This window comes from Channa argus, chromosome 22 (assembly GCF_033026475.1).
Source record: "Channa argus isolate prfri chromosome 22, Channa argus male v1.0, whole genome shotgun sequence".
NCBI classification, from domain to species: domain Eukaryota; kingdom Metazoa; phylum Chordata; class Actinopteri; order Anabantiformes; family Channidae; genus Channa; species Channa argus.
The window spans coordinates 5441496-5465266 of NC_090218.1; the positions used below are offsets into that span (position 1 = coordinate 5441496).

At 40.1% G+C, this 23771-nt stretch overlaps 2 protein-coding genes across 7 annotated transcripts; one reads left to right on the forward strand and one right to left on the reverse strand.

Annotated features, from left to right (window-relative positions):
• Positions 1-8827: 8827 nt before the first annotated feature.
• supt20 (SPT20 homolog, SAGA complex component) lies at positions 8828-20041 on the forward strand. Of its 5 annotated transcripts, none has more exons than XM_067492197.1 (24): positions 8828-8983; positions 9347-9431; positions 9601-9636; positions 9800-9925; positions 10329-10464; positions 10569-10672; positions 10925-11041; positions 11216-11269; positions 11531-11670; positions 11880-12036; positions 12335-12391; positions 12527-12604; positions 13066-13235; positions 13325-13357; positions 13471-13582; positions 13830-13935; positions 14544-14699; positions 15196-15496; positions 15585-15679; positions 16157-16212; positions 16669-16767; positions 17544-17625; positions 18290-18378; positions 19691-20041. In XM_067492197.1, the coding sequence occupies exons 2-24, from the start codon at positions 9429-9431 to the stop codon at positions 19835-19837; spliced, it is 2454 nt and encodes an 817-aa protein (XP_067348298.1). In that variant the 5' UTR covers positions 8828-8983; positions 9347-9428; the 3' UTR covers positions 19838-20041. The 5 variants fall into 5 exon arrangements, with proteins under 5 accessions (XP_067348298.1, XP_067348299.1, XP_067348300.1 ...); XM_067492198.1 differs by having other exon boundaries at positions 15588-15679; XM_067492199.1 differs by having other exon boundaries at positions 10329-10455.
• Positions 20042-20597: 556 nt separating this feature from the next.
• exosc8 (exosome component 8) lies at positions 20598-23435 on the reverse strand. 2 transcript variants are annotated; one of them, XM_067492216.1, is made up of 11 exons: positions 23362-23435; positions 22883-22919; positions 22698-22761; positions 22528-22601; positions 22384-22429; positions 21852-21957; positions 21727-21772; positions 21553-21649; positions 21231-21348; positions 21032-21138; positions 20598-20809 (listed from the first exon to the last, which is right to left on the reverse strand). In XM_067492216.1, exons 1-11 carry the CDS (start codon positions 23376-23378, stop codon positions 20691-20693), a joined length of 831 nt encoding a protein of 276 aa, XP_067348317.1. In that variant the 5' UTR covers positions 23379-23435; the 3' UTR covers positions 20598-20690. The 2 variants fall into 2 exon arrangements, with proteins under 2 accessions (XP_067348317.1, XP_067348316.1); XM_067492215.1 differs by having other exon boundaries at positions 21228-21348; positions 23362-23433.
• Between the last annotated feature and the right edge of the window lie 336 nt (positions 23436-23771).

Genomic DNA, 23771 nt, shown 5'->3' on the forward strand with positions numbered 1-23771 from the left:
TCCACTGCCTAAGCTGATATTGCCAGCTTCACTTTGTGTGCAAGACTTACAGCATACTTCTATTTTCATCATCTTAAATACTGTCTCACCTTTCTTTTGTGGCAACGTGTGTGTGTGTGTGTGTGTGTGTGTGTGTGTGTATTAAGTTACCACAACGGCTGTGCCTGCATGTCTTTGTATGCACGTTAACCTTGGCCCAGTTGTGGTTTTCCAGTAAACCGCTGGGCTTCTGGGGATGTCTGTGGCCAGTTAATCCTTGTTCTACCCTAAACACCCATCCAGCTGCTTATCTGACAGAAAAAAACAAGAGCTGGGTGTGTGTGTGTGTGTGTGTGTGTGTGTGTGTGTGTGTGTGTGTGTGTGTGTGCGCGTTGTCTGCCCGCTTTGTCCTGTTAAGTTTTTATATGGAGCTGAAAGATAGGAGAAAGAATGAGTAAGTCACTTACAGAGAAAGAAAGCAGCTTGTTCTTGCCTGTGTGCACTCACAGAAACGTTTGTCTGTACACAACATGCTGTCAATTAAAACTGAGCCGCGCCTCTTCTGTAAAGAAAGTTAGAAGTAGTAAAGTGCAGCTGACAGAGAAGTCACATGTATCTGATCCTGACAGAGATAATTAGCACTTCACCTCTGTGTCAACAGCACTGATCAGAGTACAGGAAACATGTATTCGGTCATTTCCTGCAAATTTCTTTGAGTGCAGTTTACGTTCCCTGGAGGTGGGGTCATTTTCAGATGAGCGGAGAGAAAACAGCTGCTACACAGAGCAATTTAAGCCTGTTGATTTGATAATTGGCACAATAAAAAGATGCAGGTAGACGTGTGGCCAGTGGTGCCAGGTTAGGAGGTTTTCAGCCATGTGTTTCCCATTTCTCCTCTGTTTTCTTAATATAAAACCATTTGTCCGAATAGTTACAGTATTTTTAATGAGCTTCACTGTTCTTACCTTACCGAAGTTTCTCTCTCTAATTACAAGGTAGGGAGTCCACAATCCTTAGGAGAAATCAAAGCCAGCTGAATGAAAGCTTGTGTATTTCCTTTGATTGCAATAAATAAATAAATAAAACAGTAAGTGAAATAAACAGAGACAAACGCCTCCTTAAGCCAGTGAAGACCTCATTACCCAATAAATCGGGGAAAGCTGTTATTTATTATGACTCCATAGGGGTATTACATCCAAAACTAATACCCACGCCATGTTAACCCTCTGAAATTAAATAGTGCTTGTTAGTTTGGATAGCACTACTTTCTCCCCTCAATCACACAGACCCTCATTCCCTTCCACAAAAATCCCTCGGTTCTAACTGCTGTTTCTGAATGATGTCCAACATTGACGAAATAGTTTGACTCTGGTATATAAAGCTGTCATTAACCACAGGGAGAGTCACAAAAGGTCACATTCTTCAAATGTGGCCCTACAGTCTGCTACCAAGCTGCTGCAAGTAAAAAGGAGCTACTGTACCAAGTACTGCTTTCAAATCTGTAATGTTAAGTGCAATTTCATATGGTTGTTCTCATTCCCAAATGTTTAGAAAAGAAGCCCGAGGCAACTGCTTGTTCTTCAGCGTCTATAGTACACAAAACTTGTTTTCCCACCAAGAAATGTATACATTACGCCAACGTTAGTGTGTTAAAGGAAATCCCATGATCTTAAGTCTGGCTTTCATAGACTTGGATATTAGTTCTGTCAGTTCTGGTAACACTGCACTATTATCAAAGAAGCAGCAGTATACTAGTGTAACAGACTGGGGGAAAATAACATGTGAAGTAAACTTTCTACCACAAGGTCTTGGGGGTCTTTCATTATCCTGATTCTTTTTCGAAAAAAAAAAAAACCTGAAGAAAACCAGCTGGGATCTGAGTGGGACAAAAACACTTTTACCAGATTTTACTATTAACAACAGACATGATGCAAAGAACTTTGTTGTTCCTGTGAGCTTTCAAAGTTTATCTGCTCTTTATCCCTTTTTTTCTTTATCCTGTTCAAGGTCAGCTAGATCCTCTCCCAGCTGTCTTTGAGCGAGAGGAAGGGTACACCCTTGACAGGACTCCAGTCTATTTCAGGCCCAACACAGAGAGACATAGACAGACAAACACCCATTCGCACCTACGGGCAATTTAGAGTCACCAATTAACCTAACATGCATATCTTTGGACTGTGGGAGGAAACTGGGGAGAACATGCAGACTCCTGACAGACAGGCCGTGGCCAGCAGGTAAATTCAAAACAGGGACTCTCTAACTGTGAGGCGACAGCACTATCCACTCTACCACCGTGTAACATGAGGAAAATTACCAGAGAATTTCCCTCTCAGCTCTGCTTTCTGTTTGTGATGGATGAGGTCAGTAGACCTCACAGGGAGACAGTAAGACTGCTGCTGCTGCTGCTGCTGCTGCTGCTGCTGCTAAAGAACAAAAAAAAAGTAAAATTAATTGCTTTTTCTGTTTACAGACTGTCTCAGACTCTCAGGCATTGAACTTAAGTTGTATAATCAGTTGTAAAATTGAAGACTACCTTTAGAAAAAACTATTTCTCTCGCCTGTCTGTTTTGCTTTATGAGTCCTCAAACACCTCTGCCTGAATACAGGCACATTTGCGTATCTGTTTTACACAGTAAATATCGACTGGAAAATGAAGGTCGACAATGAGCTAACAAAAGTGCTGCTGATTGGGTTTCTAACCACCAATATAAGATATACTTTTCAACCAGATGCATAAAGAGAAAACCATTTGTCTCACTGCTGCTACCGGCCAACTCTCTGTAGGTCTTTTGCTCCTCTCTCCTGTGAAATCATGAGATTTTTCTTCAGCACTGTAATCCCATACAACAACAGAATGGCTCATTGTTTGGAACAATGGCTGAGTCACAATCTCACAGTGCAGCATGTAGATATGCAGCTATAATCCCCTCAGGGCCACAACTGGACATTTGAAACTAGTGAATGGTGGCTCAATTTTTTAGTAACAATAACACATCTCATGCTTTTTCTACACAGAAACACAACACAATCACAATTTGTGATAAGGCCATATGTGTAAATTTGTCAGCAAATAAAAGAAGGATGTAAATGTAAATTTTTTGCTCACATACTTTTGCACCATTTACTTTGAAATGTTACATCCTCCAGAGAATTACTTCATCTCACTATCTGCTTTTGAAAGGCCAGGATTTGGAAAAACATGACATCCCTTCACTTCAGCTGAGGTTACTGTTGTAAACTCCCACACAGCTGCACACAGATGGGATATTCTTCTCTCCCGCAGTTGGCAGATCCCACATCCACCAAGGTGAGATAGATAGATGGAGAAGAAACAGACCAAAGAGCGTTCAGAAGCAAACTAAATGTAGATATACAGCACAGGCAGTATATTTGTGATTAGGCCAGCTGCTTCTAACACTGTGTTATCTCCCAGCTCCTTTTTCTCTTCACAGTGTGATCTTGTTTGTTTCACTCACAGCTCATCCCGAAGTGGAAAAAACCTGAGCAGGGCTAATGGCACAACAGAATAGTGACTACATCTGGATACTTTGTGAGGTTTCTTTTTTAACCTCTTAGGCTTAGGCTAATAAGCCTGCCACATGTCAGGGATTTGAAAAAATCTGTTTTCCCTGCAGGTTTGCCACTTATTACTGAGTTTATTTAGTTATTGATAAATTAACAATTAACATTTTAGTTTTCATTTTAATCACTTAGGTTTTATGGCTTATCAGAAGCAAAGTTCGGCTCATGTGTGAGTAGGGATTGACTCAAAACCTCTGTGGTTAATTATGTTGATAAAAAGTATAAGAAGATACCCAAATAAGTATTGGAATAATGATTTTAAATATTTCTATTACAAATTCAATATTTGTATCACAAATATCCCAGCTAGCAACCAAAGTGTGTTTTCTTTCTTGTATGATTTCATGTATGATTTTTATTATGGTATAACTGCAGAAAGAGATTATTTCATCACTTATGTGACCTTGTCATTATTGAATTCTTACGCTTTTTCTGTTGTCCACAGCAAATTCGAGAGAACTACTACAGACAAGCTATAAAAACGTTGCAAAGATTTTCTAAGTTAGTTTGTCTATATACAAAATAGACAGTTACCCTCTCCCTGAGGCTTTCATTCTGGATTTACATATGAAAACCAAAATCTGTTTATATTGCAATCAAAATATTGTTTAGACGGCCCAGACAGTAAGTCATCAGCACTGGCCACTTGCCCCTTCTACCTTGCCGGAGAGCACCTCAGATGAGTTGAATAATTGATTGCAGATCTCACTTTGGGAGAAAAAAATAAACCAAAATCCTAAAGCATTCTCCACATGGCTACAATTCGTGGATTAGTCTGGGGGTTCCAAATCATTCAACTGCCATTTCGGATTTGTAAAGAGGGGAGGATCCGGCCAAAGAAATCAAATATTGACTTTATCTGAGAGTAGCTCTATGACAAATATTGAGGCTAATTGTTAGGAAAGTTAAAATGTGCACAAGACATGTTCTATATCTTTTGCAGAAGTTGATGAGGATGCAAATTTGAATGACATTCAGTGAAATCAAGAGTAAAATGTTGTATTGTAATAGCCTTTTGAACACCTGACAGCCTGCCAAACATTTTTCTTCAGAGGACATGTAGTTTCACAGGACACCTTGAGTCATAATTGGCATTGTCATCATAATTCTCCAAAATGACCCTACTTCATTTCTACTGTAATTCTGTATTCATAATAAACCTGCCAGTAACTGACAGATTTATTTGATTCAGACTAATAGATGCTCTGAAACTAAAAGATTATCACATGGGCCACAGCCAGTCTATGGAATTCCTATCTACATATATGAATGCAGTCACAGTGTTTCTTTGGAACACTTCAATGTATTCAAATCTCACATATCATTTCTCCATTATATTTTGCTTGATAGAATTTCCAACTCTCCAGCTGTTCAGTATTATATGCCTATTCATTCCAAATTCCAACCAAGAACAGTCTTCACTGGTGAGGACATAAAGAGTGAATTATTGTGAGGATGTATGTCAGCTCAACACCACAGCCAGGGGTCTTTGGTAATGGGTGGTTGAAAACCAGTCGGAGTTAAAAAAAATAGACAGATGGTGTTAAAAATTTGAAACTGACTGACTTTTTTTCATTCCTTTTCTTTGTGTCTTGATTGATTCACAGTCAACCATCCATTTGATTATGGGATTTTGTCAAATCACAGTCAAACAACCGTGATTAAAACCAATGATGCCTAATTTCTGGCAAATTAGTCATTCAATAAAGCCTTAGGATTTGAGTCACAGAAGGAGCATTCAAATTCATTATTTAGGCAGTCAAAACCAATTTAATTTGATGTGTAAAGTACAAACAACATACTGGCATCATCAGCAACAAATATTGAGCCAAACTAACTGTGAACACATGAAATCCTGTCCACTGTGCTTTAAAGAGCTTATGTGACTGACCCCAGGCAAGTCCTGTCATGTAGTCATGTATGTGGCCTTGTTTAGCTCCTGAAAGAAGTGTTTGTGTGTGTGTGTGTGTGTGTGTATATGTGTGTGTGTGCGCACGTGTGTGTGGGTGTGTGTGCAGCAGGTGAGAATTGATCCGGAGCCCCACCCAGAACTTTTCTGCTCTCAGAAAGGAGTTATAGTCCTAACTTTTAAAAGACAAATACCCATTTTCAACACAGAAAAAAAAAAAAGTTTTTGTAAAATCCAGCTGGTTAAATAGCATTTTAAATGTTTATATAAACTAATTTCTAAGACAAGATTTTTAATGTCTGATACCATCAAACTGAAGCAAAAGCAAGTGGTTAAAGTCAAAGGTGAAAATCAGAAGTGTTTAAAATGAACAGTTTTAAGGAATACAAAGAGCAAAAAATTCCAAGAACATTTCCTCAGAAAACACAGTACCCATTAGAAAAACTGTTCTCACCTCACTGCAAGTGGAACTTTGAAACCCTCACAAAGCTGCTCAATCCACTTTTCCTTTATATTAGTCCTGCTGCACTGCTCCCCTGTGACATTAAGTCTAATGAATCTGCTATCCTGGTCTTCCCCCTACTGTGCATTTATGGGATTTCCACCCATATGTATACATTGAATCCATGACTGAAGTTGAAATAAAATGGTTTTTATCAGCTGTTATCCTCTTTGAAATGTACCCTAATTTAAAAGATCCTCCTAAATCTAGAAGAAGCTTTTGAATAATAATTCAGTGTAATAATCACTACTGTTGGATATGACCCACGTTACTTGTCTTCTGCCCACTCTTCTCTATTACCAGCTTCAGTCCTGCATTTCTTCCCTACAGTTCACACATACTATTTTATTCATTGTGATATTAACACTAAAATCGAAAGTGTTACAATAAAATGCTGTGAAATTAGAGCCAATTAAATAAGTCTGTTCAAGTAAATTCAAAATTAGTTGGTGTCTCATTTTTACATATTGCTCTAATTCAAGGGCTTGTGTTCCGCACATTGATTTGGCATGAGTTTTTTACACTGGATGTCCTTCCTGCTGCAACTTTCCTATTTGTGGGAGGGTCTTTAAGTGAGGCTTGAATTTATAACCAGCCAGAGAAAGAAACAGAGAAAGACATTCATTTTTGTGTGATGGCCAGGTTTTGTGCCATTCTTATAATTTGAAGGATAGCTCATATTTATACTTGTTTGATATTTTTCCTATAGGCAACAACATCAGAAAACACTTCATAAATTTCCAATTCTACGCTGATGATACCCCAGCTATATCTATCTATGAAACCTGATTAAACAAATCAGTTAATCAAACTTCAAGCATGCCTAAAAGACAAAAAGGCAAGACAAAAAGTTTTAGAATGTGGGCCAAAGAAATCTCAGAAAAATGCTGTCCAACCATATCGCTACTCTAGATTGCATAGCCTAGTCTTCCAGTACTACTGCAAAGAACCTCTGACTTATTTTTAACCGGGATCTGTCCTTTACGTCGCATATAAACAAATCTCTAGAACAGCCTTCTTCCACTTTGAGCATCCTGTATTAAAGGGCCAAAAAACTAGTCCATGCAATTGTTACTTCTAGAGTGGACTACTGTAATTCCCTATTGTTGGGATGCCCCAGTTACTCCCTAAGGAGCTTGCAATTAATCCAAAATGCAGCAGCAAGAGTGCTGACTGTAATTAGCAAGAGAGATCATATTTCACCTTCACTAGCTTCTCTCCATTGGCTTCCTATTAAATCTAGAAGAGAATTTTAAACCCTGCTGCTTATGGACAAGCACCAAACTAGGACAGGAGATATACTCAACAAGCAAGGGCGGTTTGAAATTAGTTTGTTGTTTTCAGAGGTAGCTTAGTTTCTATCATTTCTCTTGAGTCTGCTGATTGAGTCTGTTTAATAGAGTCAAGAACTGTAGGTAGAAACTTGTGCTCTTCTGGTGAATTGATTTTTGGTCAGCAAATCCCTGTTCTCCTCCGCAGACACAGGACATGGCGTCCTACTAGAAGACGTCATGTTTCCCACCTGCGCACTCCCACCTTGACCACTTTGTCACTGGTCTCTTTTTCTCTTGCCCTGTGGAACTGCAAGTCTACAGTGAACAAGGCCCACTTCATTCCAGCTTTTGCTACACAGTCAGCTGTTCACCTGCTTGCACTTACAGAAACCTGGATCACGCCACAGAACACTGCCACACCAGCTGCACTTTCCACCAATCTTTCCCTCGCTCACACTCCTCACTCATCAGGTCGGGGGTGTGGGACTGGACAGCACCCTTCAACAATCTGTCATCCTTGAAATATCATGCAATTAGGATCACAGCACCAATTATAGTCCGGGTGATTGTGATATATCAAACACCGGGCCAGCTGGGGAACCTCTACAATGAACTTGACATGTTGCTGTCCCACTTCCCTGAAGATGGCACTCCTCTCATCGTCATGGGAGACCTGAACATCCACCTGGACAAACCACAGGTGGCGGACGTGTTTGCTCTTCTAAAAAAATTGGACCCAAGTCTGTTCTTGCTTGCACCTGCATCTCCTGGAATGTAAACACTTTTCTGACAGGACTTTGATTTGATGTTTTCTCCTTGACTTAGTTTTTTGCTTGCCTTGTACCTAACTTGTAACTCGCTTTGGATAAAAGTGTCTGCTAAATGACTGTAATGTAAATGTACATATAAAGCTCTAAACAGTCAGGCTCCATCATATATAGAAGACCTCATAGTACCATATCATCCTCTCCTCTCCTATGGAACCAGCTCCCAGTTCAGAATCAGGAAGCAGACACCCTCTCTACTTTTATGTCTAAGCTTAAAACCTTCCTCTTTGATAAAACTTATAGTTAGTTATATTTATGCCGCTATAGGCTTAAACTGCTGGGGGACCCACCCCAGTTCCTTTACACCTCCCCTCCCTCTCTCCTCTCCTCTCCCCCCAATTGGCATGCCACCACTGTATGACATTAACTTTGTCTGCTGTAGTTGTCTTTCTCCCTCTCTTTCTCCCTCTCTCTCTGTCCCTTTCTCCAGGTGGCCCCAGCTTTGGAGCGGTGTATTTCCAGTGTGCAGCTACTGGTCTTGCCAACCTGCCCAATGTTTTGTTGCTGCTCTTTTCTTTCATCTCTCCACTTTCCAAGTACCTTGAGAAGACTTTGTTGTTAATTGGTGCCATATAAATATAGTTTAATTCAATTAAAATGAAATTGAATTTGGTGCAGATAGTGGTTTTCTTTTTTCACTTCAAATACCAGGACAAATGTGTAATCAGTCCAAATATTTTCATACACCTGTGCTTCACGGTGACAATGTAAGGTAACTCTCAGTTTCCATGTATCATAGTGGTCAGAGTGGCCCCGCCCACCATGGCTCAAACCGGAAGTTTAGCTGTTGTTGTCACACTGGAAGAAAATGGCTGCTGCTCCGACTTTTTTTCAATGAAGACCCAGAAATTTCAATTTCATTTTGTTTTCTTGCATTGGAGTTACATAGGATCGCTATGCAATCCAGAAGGCAAGTCCATCCTGTTGGTCGAGATTGACGTCGCTTTGTTGCGTTGTGTCTCAGGCGACGTAACATCATTAGCGTAGCTGGTAACTTACAGCGTTGCCCACTAGGAACGGGCTAGCATGCTAATGTTAGCCGTGTTAGCCTCAGCGGTCAGGCATCAACGAGCTTGTTGCTATTCAGCTGCTGTCTTCACTAGCCTCAGAGTCATCAGAGTTCACTAGCCTCAGCTACTAAGTTTAATCGACTCTGTGACAGAATGTGTATGTATTTACTTTGCGGGAGCATTTAGAAAACAAGCAAATGGTAAGACAACTTAGATCAAACAGTTTCGCACGTCAGTCTTCTTAGCTGTCTTTTGCTGTGCAGGGTGTGAATGGTCACTTTAGGAAGGTGACAGTGTGGGGCAGATAGGACAGCATCACTGGCCTTGCAGCGGCGGTGGACCACAATGGTAAGTTTTATTCCTTACAGGCCATTTATCTCCACATTTTCAATAGAAATCCAGATTGATATTTTGTACTAGATTGTATCATCCAGGATGCCTAGCACAGTGTTTTTGTACCCTCTTGATAGTACCAATTATGACTGACATCTGTTTAATTTTACTTTATCATTCACAGCAACAAGTTTTGGAATATGCATTGGACCGAGCGGAGGTAAAAGCTGATTTTGTTTTTAAGCTTCTTTGTATTTTTGTAGAAAGATAAGCTAATAGTGTGTATTCATACCTGCATACTGCTACAAAGTGTACTGCGAACTGATTATTTCAGTCAGACACTATGTATCATCTTTTATTAATAAAATGTTTCTGTTATTCAGTACATTGTTGAGAGTGCTCGACAACGACCAGCCAAAAGGAGAATTACGTCCAGTGGAAGGAAAAGCCTGTATCATAAGCTCTATGAGCTGTACACAGAGGAATGTGAGAAAGAGCCAGAGTTAAAGGTTTGTCTTATGCAACTTGATTCTCAGTTATCACTGTGTAATTATGGACATGCATTATAATCATTTTTAAAAATGTGACATTATGGAAGTTAAGCTACTTTAATTATAGTTTTAAACATGTATGCAAAGGTTATCTGTCAGGTGCACAAAAGTGTAGAATATCAATAGAGGTATACATATTTATACATACATATGTCAATGATAGTCCCTATCCGTAACATTTTCCTTTTAATAAAGCATGTCAAACATAACTACTTAACAACATTAACTCAAGATAATGTGGGTGGAAAGTAAAAAAGATACTTTAATCACTCAGAGTTGGCATGGATATAGCTGTGAGATTTTTGTGGCTAATATGGCAGAAATGTCTCTTAATCGAGTTTTCTTATTTGTCTTTCTGAAGAATTTGAGGAGAAATGTGAATCTACTGGAGAAGTTAGTGTCTAAGGAGTCTGTATCATGTCTGGTGGTCAACTTGTACCCTGGGAATGAAGGCTACTCTTTAATGCTCAGGGGCAAAAATGGATCTGGTAAGAGATGTCAGTTAAACAATTACATTCAAGTTCACCCAGGTGATGAATAATTTTTTCAATCTATTAACACTTATTTCATCAGCAATATTTACTTGTATGTTTCTTTCTAGATTCTGAAACAATCCGTCTGCCATATGAAGAAGGAGAACTGCTGGAGTATCTGGATGCTGAGGAGTTGCCACCTATTCTGGTGGATCTGCTGGAAAAATCCCAGGTGTGTGTGTGTGTGCTTATCTGTAAATTGAAAATGCAAGGTTGCAGTTATATAATCTTACATCTGTGAAGCATGCCTCACGAAGACATCAAACATAGTGTATTTTGATGTTTCAGATTTTTATGGAGAGCTCTGTGTGGTTACAGTTCTTAAAAATAAAGTTCTCAATGTTTTTCATGCCGCTTAATGCTTAGTCTCTTCTTCTAGTATCCATCTGTTGGCTAACATACTGCTACATGTACTGTGTCTCAGGTGAACATTTTCCATTGTGGCTGTGTAATAGTAGAGGTGAGAGACTACCGGCAGTCTGGAAATACAAAGATGCCCACCTATCAGAGTAGGCACATCTTGCTGCGGCCAACCATGCAGGTAAACCAGCAGATTACACGGAAAACGTGTGTATTACAGTGTGAGAGAACAAACTGCAAAACAAATATCAAATTTTGATTTGAAAAAAGTGACAGTATATAAGGTCACTTTTTTTTATATATATACCTTTAACATAAAAGGGCCGCTGTGTTTAAACCTGTCTTTTCCCTGCAGACTCTGATCTGTGATGTCCATGCCATGACCAGTGACCTCCACAAATGGACACAGGTAAAGTCTCTCAGTAGGAAACGAATAGCAATATCCGGCTTCACCTGACACTTCAGTTTTGCTGCTATATTAATGCACTCCTACATCCTCATTTATCACACTCCAAAATATTGTACTGTATTGCACTGTTGATAATTCAATATTTTTTCCAGTAATTACAAATGATATTGAATATTTTCAATAAGCAATAATCATTAATGACTTGACCAAAATACTATGTGGTATCTTGAATTCTGTTACATCTCTTCTTCTCTGCTTTAGGATGACAAATTACAGCTGGAGAGTCAGCTGATTCTGGCCACGGCTGAACCTCTGTGCCTGGAGCCGTCAATTTCTGTCACCTGCACAGCCAACCGCCTGCTCTACAACAAACAGAAAATGAACACGCGCTCCATGAAACGGTAACAAATACACTCACAGTGGTAGAAATCAGCTCACTTTGAGTTGATATAGTGGGAAAAGAATGCTTTTATTAATGCTTTTTAATTCTTTTTTCTTTTCTTTTCTTTTTTTAATGGAATAAAAGCTGTGCGGGTGGGAAAACAAATAATCAATGAATGAAGCTAGAGCTTTTTTTAGACACATTGTTTGTGTTTGTTTCACACCATAGCTGTTTCAAGAGGCACTCTCGAGCTGCACTGAACAGGCAACAGGAGCTGTCGCATCTGCCCATGCCACCACAGCTACGACTCTATGACTACCTTCAGAGGAGGAAGGAAAGGAAGCCTCCTCCTGTCATTGACCTGAAGATCTCAAAGATTGGAAATGTAAGTAGTCATCACACCCACTATATGACAACGAAATCTACGCTGTAACGTACAACACTATATTTAAAGAAAAATGTTGCCATCATTATGTTAAAAATCCTAGAACAAAAGCAGAAATCAAGCTAAAGTTTCATAGCAGCATGTTTACTGTTCACAACCGTTGAGCAAAATCTCTTAATCAACTTGAGCAAAGGGCAGTGCATGTTGTCATAGAGCTCTGTCACTTGTTTTTGCTCACACTTCCTTTTGTTTTCCTTTGCCACTGTCATCCTGGCACCTTGACTGTCATCACTTGCAGTGTGTTGACATGTGGAAGCAGAGCAACTGCCAACTAACTGTACCGAAGGAAATTGATGTAAGTAGCTCAGTGATCCTCTATAACACTGTGTTAAACACTTGCGTCAACTCCACTTAAAACCCACACAACTCATCATCTGGTTATAATGTACGGCAGACCCAACCAGATGGATTTGTTTGTGTGTTTCTCTAGGTGGAAAAGTATGCTGTGGTTGAAAAATCCCTACAGTTGGAGGACTCTAATCCCAAGACTGTGATCTGGCCTGCGGAGGTAAGTGTGACGGCAGCAATAATATTCTCTGAGGGTACAGATCAATGATGGCTGCTTGCTGTCAGAAAAAGCAGTGGTTGTGTGTAATCTGTAATGCTCCATAAGAAACAAAGTCAACGTTTTTCACACCCCTGTATTGTGCAAAATTACCACACTGCCTGATCACCTGTAAATACTACTGTGCTCCATCACAAAAACTGAAGTGAACATGAAATATTTCTAAATGGTACTCATGTCTCTGCTATATTGGGAAACAGACCATAATGAAGTGCAGATAGTGTCAAGAACATTGCTTTTGTCCATAAATGGTCATGGAGTGGTAAGTTTTGTTTAAACATACCTCATGCCTTCTGAAAGTCTGTAACATGCTGGCAGCTGGGCAAAAACATGACACCACTCAACCTCATTCAAGTCATACAAACCTTTTTCGTTCTGCTGCACTTTCCCTCCTTTTTATGCAGGAAGTTGTTGATGACTACACATTTGAGTGTGAGGTGGGTGGCCAAGCACAGACGACCAAGGTGTCTATCTTCCAGTCAATGGGAGACCCACTGGTGTATGGGAAGATCTACTGTGCTAAAGAACCAAAACCAGAGGAGGACGGTGCAGACCTGAAGCTCATACATCCCCCGTAAGGACAGTCTGTGAAAGCAGTTCCGTCTACATAATTGAATTTGAAATGCAATGTTGAATTAATTCTCCCTTTTCTCTCATTTATAGTTTTCTCATAGGCTCAAAAATAGATGCAGACCGGTGAGTTGCCATGTTTTCTTTTGTTGAGATTCTAAACCTGTCAAATACACTGTTTTTAAGGAATATGCTGTTGAAGAGCATTGAATTTATTTTCTGTTATGTGTGTTTCACAGGTTTCTCACTCAGTATAAAGGAGTCTATGAGAAAGATGTGAAGTGTCAGGTCAAGATGTCCCATAACTCAGGCAACATGGGACAGGGGCCTCCCTCCCCCAGCAAAGAAGAGGTGATTCCAGTGTTACAAAAATGTGTATAATATTTGGGGTTGTTCCAGGAATGTACCTCCAACTGGCAACAGGTTCAACACTAGGACATTCACCTGACCTTATGCAACATCCTTGATGTTTTTAATGAGGATGAAAAAAAGATTTAAAATGACTAAATGAAATTAAATTGAGTCTTATAAACACTTGTGTTAATCCCCATTAATGAGAACATTGTGGCTAACACACTGGTTTTGATGATATTTGCAGGGTGATGGTATTGCTCCACTGGTCCAGACGTCTGTGTTGGGAAAAGGGGTAAAGCACCGACCCCCTCCTATCAAACTGCCTTTAGGATCAAGCAGCTGCTCCTCAGGTACATTGTCTGCTACTTCTCACAAAGATTTAGTAAAAATGTGTGTCTAGCATGATTCCTGAGATCAAGGAAGCAGATACATAAAGGTGAAAGGGGTTAGTAGACACAGTTGTAAAGCAGCATATGTTTTGTAATTGAAAGAACCACATTCACACTCTTTCTTGCGGGTTAGTTGAAAAGAATCCAGGAAAGTGGAGAAAATCCCAAAACACAGAAGGCAAGACAGGTTGTTGTGAAAAGAGCGCAATCATACCTTAAATGGTAACGAACATAGTTTGATTCACTCTAGCAGCGCAGAAATGTCATAAGTGGATTTTTCCTGTTATGGTTAGCTTTAGAGCAGCTGGGTGAGACTGAGGTCAGGAAAGCACAGGGGCAGACCGAATCTTTCTGTTTCTGTTGGACGTACAACACAAAATTGATATACACCAACTTATACTATACATAAAGTTCCTTCAATATTACTTTACAAGGGAATAAAAAGATGCTTTATAAAGCAAGCTCAGTGTTTCTTCCCTCTTTGAAAAAAGATGAAAACACAACTCTTTATGTATTACCTGTTATTAAAAAGGGTGCCGTTAATATGTCAGCTTCTCTTTTGTCATCAGGTAATCCATACAGTTCACAAACCACCAGTGGTCTACTCAAGTGTCCTACGCCCCCACCAGCCAAAAGCCAGTCTCTCAACAGGAAGCACTCCATGGAACTGGGCCAGGTGGGCCTGCTGTCACCTGCCTCCCTCTCACCCATGGGCTCCACACAGAGTGAGTGCAGTTTTCATCAGGCACAGTTGTGAAAATGAGCTGTATTGGCATGTCTCTTATCAGCTTCAAAGTTTTCCAGATCAAAAATAATTTTGATGAGAATCTGGGTATTAAGAAATATGGAAAACAAAACCAGATAAACATGAAACTACAGAGACATATCTTAACTTGATAAGCAAACAGAATATTGCATCGCTATAGGCTTTTTTTGTGTTTTAACAAAACCCTGCTACTTTGTGAAGTTGTCAGAAAACAGTGTAAAGCTTTGACATGGCTGAAGATTTATCATTGCCAGTTAAAATTATGGCTGTTATTCAGCCCTGAAGCCACCGTCATACATTTGCAGTGAAAGAAATAATTACAAATTATGTATGCAAAACACTGAATCTGTTTTATAATACGTCAGTAATTTTGTTATAATAAACTTGTAAAAATCTGCTGAAAAGTATCCTACTCTGTCTTCTAAATGTTTGTTTTCACCTATTCCCCTTTTAAGGATCGGGGACCCCCAAGCCATCCACCCCCACACCCACCAACACGCCATGCTCCACCCCGCACCCTTCCGACTCCCTCACTGCTCCCCTGTCCGTGACCCCTACCCCTTCAGATCCTTCCATGGTGCAGAACCAGTCACAGCCCACCCTCCTCACACCTTTTGCGCAGCAACAACTAGCTCTTCCTGTCATGACTATTCCCCTTCCCACCATGGGTACGTCCATCACCACCGGAACCACGTCGTCACAGGTCATGGCCAACACACCAGGTCTTAACTTCATCAACGTTGTCAGCTCTGTCTGGTAAGAAAATGTAATAGAAGTCTGTATTGCCAACTGTCCCTTTCTCATCACTGTCACTTTTCATGACTAAGCTGTGCTCTCTGCATAGCAGCCCCAACCCCATGATGGGTACAGGCCTTAACCTGAGTGGGATTCCTCTCTCTGGAGGGCTGATGCCAACAATGCAGTCTGCGGCACAGACTGGTAAGAAATTCCAATGCCCTGCCTCCTTATGACTTACACCACTTGTTTATCAGCCTACAAACAATCATGCTATAGAGAAGCAGAACCTTCAGTATAAGTATAAGGATGAACTGTATTGTTGAAGAATATTTTGAGGAGGTTGAATTCACATTGGCTGAGTCAAGAATCAAATAAGTTATATAAGATAATGTCTTGTTACATAAAGGTGAAATTGGGATCTTGGATGAAGCGATTCAAAGAAATATCTACCTTCATTAGTTGGCAACCAGAGTCATAGAAATAAAGTATTTACAGATTATGAAAAAAAAGTATATGGGAACACAAGAGGTAATCGACGTACAGGAAGAGTGTACTTCTATCTCAGTATTCAGTTAAACATGCACTTCATCTTATGAAAATGCCCAGAGATGTATTTGTAAAGTAGGGAAAGTTTTGTGTTTGTATTATTCTGTGTGGTAAATTTCACTTATGTTCCAGGGAGTCCTTTTGGCCTGAACAACAGTGCTGGGTTGAGACCACTGAACTTACTACAGGTATGACTGTGTATGAGTTAGTTTGCAACAGAATTAAAGGCATGAACTTCAGCTGGAGTGTTGATCAGTGTATACAGGTTAATTTCCTGACCGTTCTTATTTCTGCCACCTCGCTGTATGTGCCATAAAGAAAATATCATTTATGAGGTTGCTGTAGTGCCATGAGTGCATTTGTATGTGGTGCCCTGAATTGATTAGACAGTTTCATGCCACCTTCAACCTTGTGAGATGCAAAGAGTCTCTTGGCAAATACTTTGCTGAAAAATGTAGAAGCAAGGGGTGTATTTAAAAAGTTTTCATATTCTCCTCTAATCTCACACACTTTTGCTTACATCTGCATCATTTTTTCCCTCCGTTTTACCTTCACTCCATCTTTCTTAATCTTTATCTCCCCTTATGTCATGTTCTTTTAAATTATTTGTTCTCTGTCTGTGTGCTTTTGGTTTACATTTTCAGATCCCCATCTTTAACTCTCTGCAGCAACAGCAGCTGTCTCAGTTCTCCCCACAGCAGAGTCAGTCAGCCACCTCCAGTCCTCAACAGCAGGGGGAGACGGTGAGACACACAGTCACTTTTGCATGCAGACATATTGTAAGCATACACACACACAAAGCAGAATTCCTATTTGGGAAGAAACAAATGAGCCAAAGACCAATATATTCTGGCAAAATGTACCCAGAACTCAAAAACGAAGAAGAATCAGAAATGAATTTGTGGTCCAGCAGGATAATGATAGAGTAAGAATTTAAAAGTGCTTTAGTGACCCAGGGAAAGCCCTGTCCAGAGTTACTATGGAAAATGTATTGCATGAACTTATTACTGCTATTGAGATGCTCTTTCTGACACATATGAGCAAGTATGAACCAATCTGCAAGGGAAAATGGACAAACAGCTTGGACAGTGTAAAGGTGATACAGTCAGAAAGTTCTGTAAGAGAAGCTGTAACCACTGCTAAAACACCTCATAATCAACTGACTGGAGCCTTGCTCATTTAAACCTTCAGATGAGGCTCAGTCCCAATAATAATTAGATAAATAATATAAAACATTCTTATTACTATTACTACTATTCAAAATAGTGTTTTGATTGTTATTTGTCCGTTTCTTCCTTATATTTTTTGTCCCATGGTTAATGGCAAGGTTCACTAATGCTTAGAGCTCTTGAACTGAAAAAGGTTTGAAATGATTGAGTAAATATATTTTCTGGTAAGACATTGTACTTGTACCTCCTCAGATGTATGTAGTCGAAGGATTTTGTGATGGTAGTAAAGGGGGATGTCAGTCATGTGCGATGATCTCATGGTCCTGTTTTATCTTTGACTTTGTTGGCAGGGTGACCAGGGATCAGATCAAAATTTAGGAAACCAGCAAACAGCGGTCATCAACCTGGGAGGCTTCATGTCTCCACCGGCAGGTATGACCCACCCCACATGCGCGCACGCACGCACACACACACAGATACACGAACTAAACACAGACAAATTACTCTAAAACATTTCTCCTTATTGAGCCACTAAACATTTTCCAAAAGAAATGCCACCATGTCACTAACTATTTAGTTAAGATTTACTAATGTATTCATTCTTGTAAATATTGTACATTAGGACTCTTTTGTCTGTAATGTTGCTGAAGTAAGTCATTGTTCCTGTCAACGGAGCATGTAACACCTCACAGGAGAGACTCAACATCCCCTTCTTTTCTGCTACATTTTCTTTTTCCTTTTTTTTTTTTTTTTTTGTTTTTGTTTCTTGCCTCCACCCTTGTATCTTTCTCTTTTGCACTGTCTGTCCTTTTATTCATGCTGTTTGTCCATAATTCATTTTAAAAATATCTACATCTTTTTTTTTTTACCTGTGCTGGCAATACTCCCTCTTTTGTACTCACTTTCACCTCTTTCCATGTGTCTCGTTATCGTCACTGTGACATACACATCCTCCCCCTCATCCTCATTTATTTCCCTTTTTCTGTGTCTGTTGTCTCTCTTCATCCTTTACGCCATTCCTTCTTCTGCTTCTCTCCCTGTTGCCCATCACAACCTTACCCTGTGGGGCTCCCTCTCTCCCTCCTCCCCCCCTTAGTGCTGTCCCAGTTGGGCTGTGGGCTGGACGGGTCTGGGCCCCCGCTGCCTTCTCCAAGGCTTCAGCAGCAGCACCAGCCACAGATCCAAGTAATACAGCAACTTTAACATCTATATACACATATACACTTTTGTAGGAGTTATACACTGAGAAAAGATTGATCAGCCAACTCTCCATGCCTTTATTTATCAGGCAGGTGCATGTTGTGCTACACTACATGCTTTGAGGGATATAGATAAGTCAACATTCAATTTTGTATAAACTCTGGAAAAAAACAGAATCCCTTTTTTTTTGGGTAGTACTCTCATCAGACCTGAGTAAAACACTTAACAAACAATTGTTTATTTGAAGTCTGAATAAAAACACATATATGGCCCCTACAAAGATGAATTTGAAGGGATTGAAAACCAGCCATATGCACTGAAGGATGAATTAAAGCATATTAGACTGAAAAATTGATTATATCCTTTTATATACTGTAAAATTGAATATTTTCCTAATGCTTTCTCCTTCTAACACATAGTATTTGATAGGTCTTACTTTCATCAAAATTCTCCTTCACCACATGCCTTGTGGACTTATTTTTTTCTTGTTGTAAATCCACACCATTTACTCCATCTTGTGTTGTATGTTTGGTTAATATGTTGTTTGACATAGCTCATGGCAGTCCCAGTACTTCCAACAACCAACACAGCAGAGCTTGTGGCACTTCCAATGGCAGCAACTAACAGCGGGTCAAAGTGGGGTGGCATGTTCTTACAAAGCACATAGCGACAGGATCTGAATTATTGTCATTGGGTATATACTGTTGAAATGTTGCCGGCTGCATTGTGAGTAATTAGAGATAATAAGCTGTTCCACTGGAAGCATGAAGTTTAAGGTGTTAAAAATGTTTGGACCAGTTGAAGTTGCTGACTTACTCTGAGCAAAAAGCATGGTTGCTAAGCTGCATGACTGAAGTTTCCAGGATCACGGCCAGTAATTTGTGTTTCCAGAACGCCACTGGTGCTGCTTGACTGTGTCCTGCCACACTCCCCAACACACCCTGACCCGCCCACACTCTGTATCCTTTTCTTCCCACCCCCACCCCCCACCCCCCACAACCCATTAACCAATCTTCTGAGTTTCTCCACACGCTCCTCTTGTATGTTTGACCAGGCTAATTCAGCTTCACTAACCCATGCCACTTAAAGATGTGTGAAAATACTGCCGGTAAACTTCAGATACGATCAGATTCCAGTTTCAGTGAGGGACTCTGCTCAACACTGGCGCCAGTGACTGTTTTTAACCATGCTGCGGATGCTTACACACACTTTAGATAAAAACATATGTTGTGTTGATTGGTATAACTTACTGAATGGCCTCTGATTTTGTTTTCATATTTCTTTCTGCACTGGACAGTTGCAATTCTTGCAGCACCAAATGCAGCAGCAGCAAATGGCTATGGGAGCAGCAGCTCCTCAGGGGGGAGTGCCACGGCAACATACCGCCAGCCAACCAAGAAGTAAGAGGAAGAGGAGCACGCCACAGCCCCTCCCTAAGTCATGACAGACTGAATTCACACTAAAACCCCTCCCCCAGCTACACAAGGAAATGAATGATTCATACTGTGCTATTTGTCTGCCTCACTGTGGAGACTGCAGACGAAAAACTTTAATTTGTCCTCTGCCTTTTTATAGGTGACAAGTTTGTATGTAATGGTTGTCAGAGGTCTTGGAGAACCAAAACTGTGCCCATCTTACAGGTGTTTTTTAGAAAAGGAAGCGCTACACTTGAAGAACCTTAGTGATATTTTTGAGATGAAACTGAAAAAGATGGTTCTTGTAGGTAGCAGTCTTCCACAATAACAAATTGCCCCTTGAGCAAGACTTTTTTTTTCCTCTATGGAGGCCCCATGGACTGAGAGGATTCCTCATGAGCCTGCCTGATCCTCTTACCTCTGTTTGGTTGATCCCCTCCCCAGTAAAAACTGCCCTTTAAGCATGGATCCCAGTTGAGTTAATTGACACCAAATCCTTCATATAACTATTACATGTGAAAATGCAAATCTGATTTTGGAGTAGTGCCTGGGGGCAGCTCTCTACCTCTCAGTCTGTTGGAAGTCTTTCTTCTCTTAGCAATCCTGGCGCAGGGCTCAACCAAGGAATCAAGATCTACATGCAAGGCAGTGTACCTGCTTTTGTACAGTACATTTTGAAAAGGCATTTTCTTTTATTTAGTTCAGGAGCCATGAGCGTATTCTTACGAGACATCAGCTAAGTGTGTGTGCGAGACATTTCTGGACACTGAGAAATAATTTTTTAAGCAGTCTTTGTCAGCAGTTTTATTGTTATTAAAAAAGAATATATATTGACAGTGGAAAATACAGCTTTTAGATAAAAAAAGCTACGTCTGAGGCTCTTCATTGGGCTGTCTTTACACTATGCAAGACTTTGTCAATGAGTTTCTGGATCTCTCTCTGTCGCACTGTTGCTCGACCGATACACTCCTGCAGCTTTTCTCCCGATAGTGAGGTCCCACCTGAGCAAGAGACAAAGATTGTTGGTGGCGATGTTACATTTGTTTTTTAATTTCATTTATACTTCACAATCAATCAGTCAATCGTTCATCTTGTGAGAGATGGTTGACTTTGTCTTCCTTTACTCATCATCACACGCAATACAAAGCTACAGTAGGTCCATTTAAAATGAGTAACACCAGCACAAGCAACAAACCTGCATCATGCAATACTGCATTTCTCACCTGGTTTATGTACAGAGCAGAGTCGGCCTTCCTCGTCTGTCACAACAGTAAGCTGAGCAGTCGACAGACTCTCCTCCTCAGCTGTGGGGTCTACAATCAGTATAGAGCTGCAAAGGGTCAGAATCACACATACACTATGAAAACTGATTCCTCCTGTTGTTGACTTGAATGGAGCAACTGAAAATCATTTACTTACTCATCAAAGACACAAAAAGAGGCCCCTACTGGATGTTTGTGAATATGCAGCTCACATCTCTTTTCTAAATTCACTTCAGGTGCACTTGTCTCAGTGTTGATGGTGACCTCTGGGAGTTTCGCTGTGCGGGGAAAATGTCAAGTTAATACATATAATATATAAGCAGCTGAAAAAATTATGTATTCATTTGTGGAAGAGGCCTAAATAACAAGATCAGCATAGGGGAGGCGGCATAGTTGCGTGAGTGAATATGTGGTAAAGGCACAGGTAACCTGTCAATTACACTAACTGTAAAGCTACTGTCACCAACTGTCACTGCACATACTGTTCTTCAGGGCAGCCAGCAGAGCAATGATGCAAGCATCCAACACGTTCCCATCATAGTCTAGACACATGATGTCAGCGTAGAGCACCCAGCAGAGCTGTAATCAGAATCAATGAGTCCAAAGACATTCACAATTCCACAGCACCAGTGTATGTTGAATTGATCTGGATTTACCTTTCCTCTTTCTATGCACAGGTCCTCTGTTTGTATCACTTCAGAGCTGCAAAACCAAAACTAACAATCGTTATAAAGCAGTGTCAGGTGAAAAACTAAGCAAAGCGTATCAAATTCTGCCACACCTTTCAATTACGTCAGCAATGAATTGGCTGGCAGCCTGAGCTTGTTCTCCTGGTGGACCCGGCCGAAATCGAGATGAACACAGAGGTGGGAGGTCCACGTTGGGTACTAAAAAGGATGGAGAAATGATTGTTATTCTATCAGGAATTATTCTTCCTGCATTCCATAGAAAACTATACTTAGTAACAAATTAAAATGACATCTACTTACATATATTCCGCAATAAATAAAAGGACAGTAAGCCACCTACACCTTACTAACTTATTGAATTAGAATGAGAAGATATAAATAAATCCATTTACACAAACGGCTAAAACTGCAATTATTACTCCTTCACTTTTTCTTCAGTAATATGTCAAAAGAGAATATGGCTCAATACATGACCGTATGTCAGCGGTTAAAAAACAAAACAAAAAGCCCTTTAGTAATGAAAATGCCATAACAATGTTTTAATGAATACAGATTTTGACTCTGTGATCCACCTGTTGTTTCTTTGCCTTGAACCAGCACCTGACACCTTTGTGCTGCACTTACCGATGTAGCCTTTACCCGGTGTCTCCACTGTGGGGGTTGCCAACTCCTGGGGATGAGGAAACACAAGAAGTCCCTGAATATTAGTTTTCCTGCTTCAGATGGATTGAAACAAGGTTTTTAACTGCTCCGTTCATGATCCCTTACCGCTTTAATCCCACAGATGACTGTGGTGTTCCCAACCTTCACCAGAGCTGAGCCATCCGCTGTGGAAATGGACCCTGGACGAGGAAAACATTATCACATACAGACTTTAGAATAAAATAAAAACACAGCAATTATACAGTAAATAATCAAGAATCACTGTGAGGTCTCACCTATGTTCAGTGTGGTGGTTCTGAATTCAGACAGCTCGCGTCCATCTGGTCGACAGTTTTCTTTCTGAAAAGGGAACATCTGAGTGTTGAATGCTGAAACTAACATGTATGATAAAGAGGAAGGGGGGAACAATTGAGTCAGTGGAACGAGGTTTATCAAACCTTAGTGTTTTTTTAATACTTACGAGAAAAGTCCTATGATACTCCAGAGGCTCAGCGGTCCTGTAATTTTAAAGGAAAGAGGAAGAAAGAAGTTATTGACTTACATAGAGTAAAATTCTCAAACACACATTTATTGACTGACAAGGTAATTCGCCTGTAATTCAAAAATCGCTCATGTGACAGATACACAGATAAAATAAAAACAAGACTCTGAGGAATGGCCTATAAAACTGGCTATTTACCACTTTTGTCACGTGTTAGCTAACTAGCAGTCAGATAAAAGTAAACTAGACTAAATGTACAGCAGTCATCAGCAGAATAGAACACCACCAACAGGTCTGAATGAAGTGCGCTATTGCAGCTTTGTCAAGCCGATTCTTTATTTTCAATCAACAGCCAAAGATTGCATCTAATATAGTTCTATTTACACTTTCATTGTTACCAATAAAACAAATACAAAGTATTATTTTAGGTGTGACTGCTACAGTCTCTCCAATCTTACTTGAAACCAGCCGCCATGATGTTTTGATTGACCACGTGGGATTGGTGTACGCACTTACGGTAGCCGGTAGGAAGAAACGCGTCCTAAAAAGTCCTACATTTCCGCAGATTATTGGAATATCGCCTGATTGTTTTTATCACAGTTTTTAATTTTGGGCATGTTGTTGGCTACATGTAATTCCGCTGTTACAAGTAACTACACTATATGTTGAACATAACTTTATTTTCGATGCTGTGCGGGAAAACTATGCATAGACAAAAAGTACATATTGTCTTTTTAATACTTTTATGTAAATGATGACCATTTTAATTAAATCCTGTACCTAAATAATTTAAACAGCATAAAAATAAATAATAAAAATTAAAATCAGAAGCCTTTTGGCTCAAAGATTTGAGATAGGGTTGCCTCAT

Excerpts from the sequence above, each read along its gene's own strand:
- exosc8 (XM_067492215.1), bottom strand. Across the intron at positions 21,349-21,552 it reads GCTGGCTGCCCTGAAGAACA|CGAAACTCCCAGAGGTCACC; the intron begins GTATGTGCAGTG and ends TTCCCCGCACAG. Across the intron at positions 21,139-21,227 it reads TCTTTTTGTGTCTTTGATGA|CTCTATACTGATTGTAGACC; the intron begins GTAAGTAAATGA and ends GACCCTTTGCAG.
- supt20 (XM_067492197.1), top strand. Across the intron at positions 11,042-11,215 it reads TGCTGCGGCCAACCATGCAG|ACTCTGATCTGTGATGTCCA; the intron begins GTAAACCAGCAG and ends TTTTCCCTGCAG. Across the intron at positions 14,700-15,195 it reads ACCCATGGGCTCCACACAGA|GATCGGGGACCCCCAAGCCA; the intron begins GTGAGTGCAGTT and ends TCCCCTTTTAAG.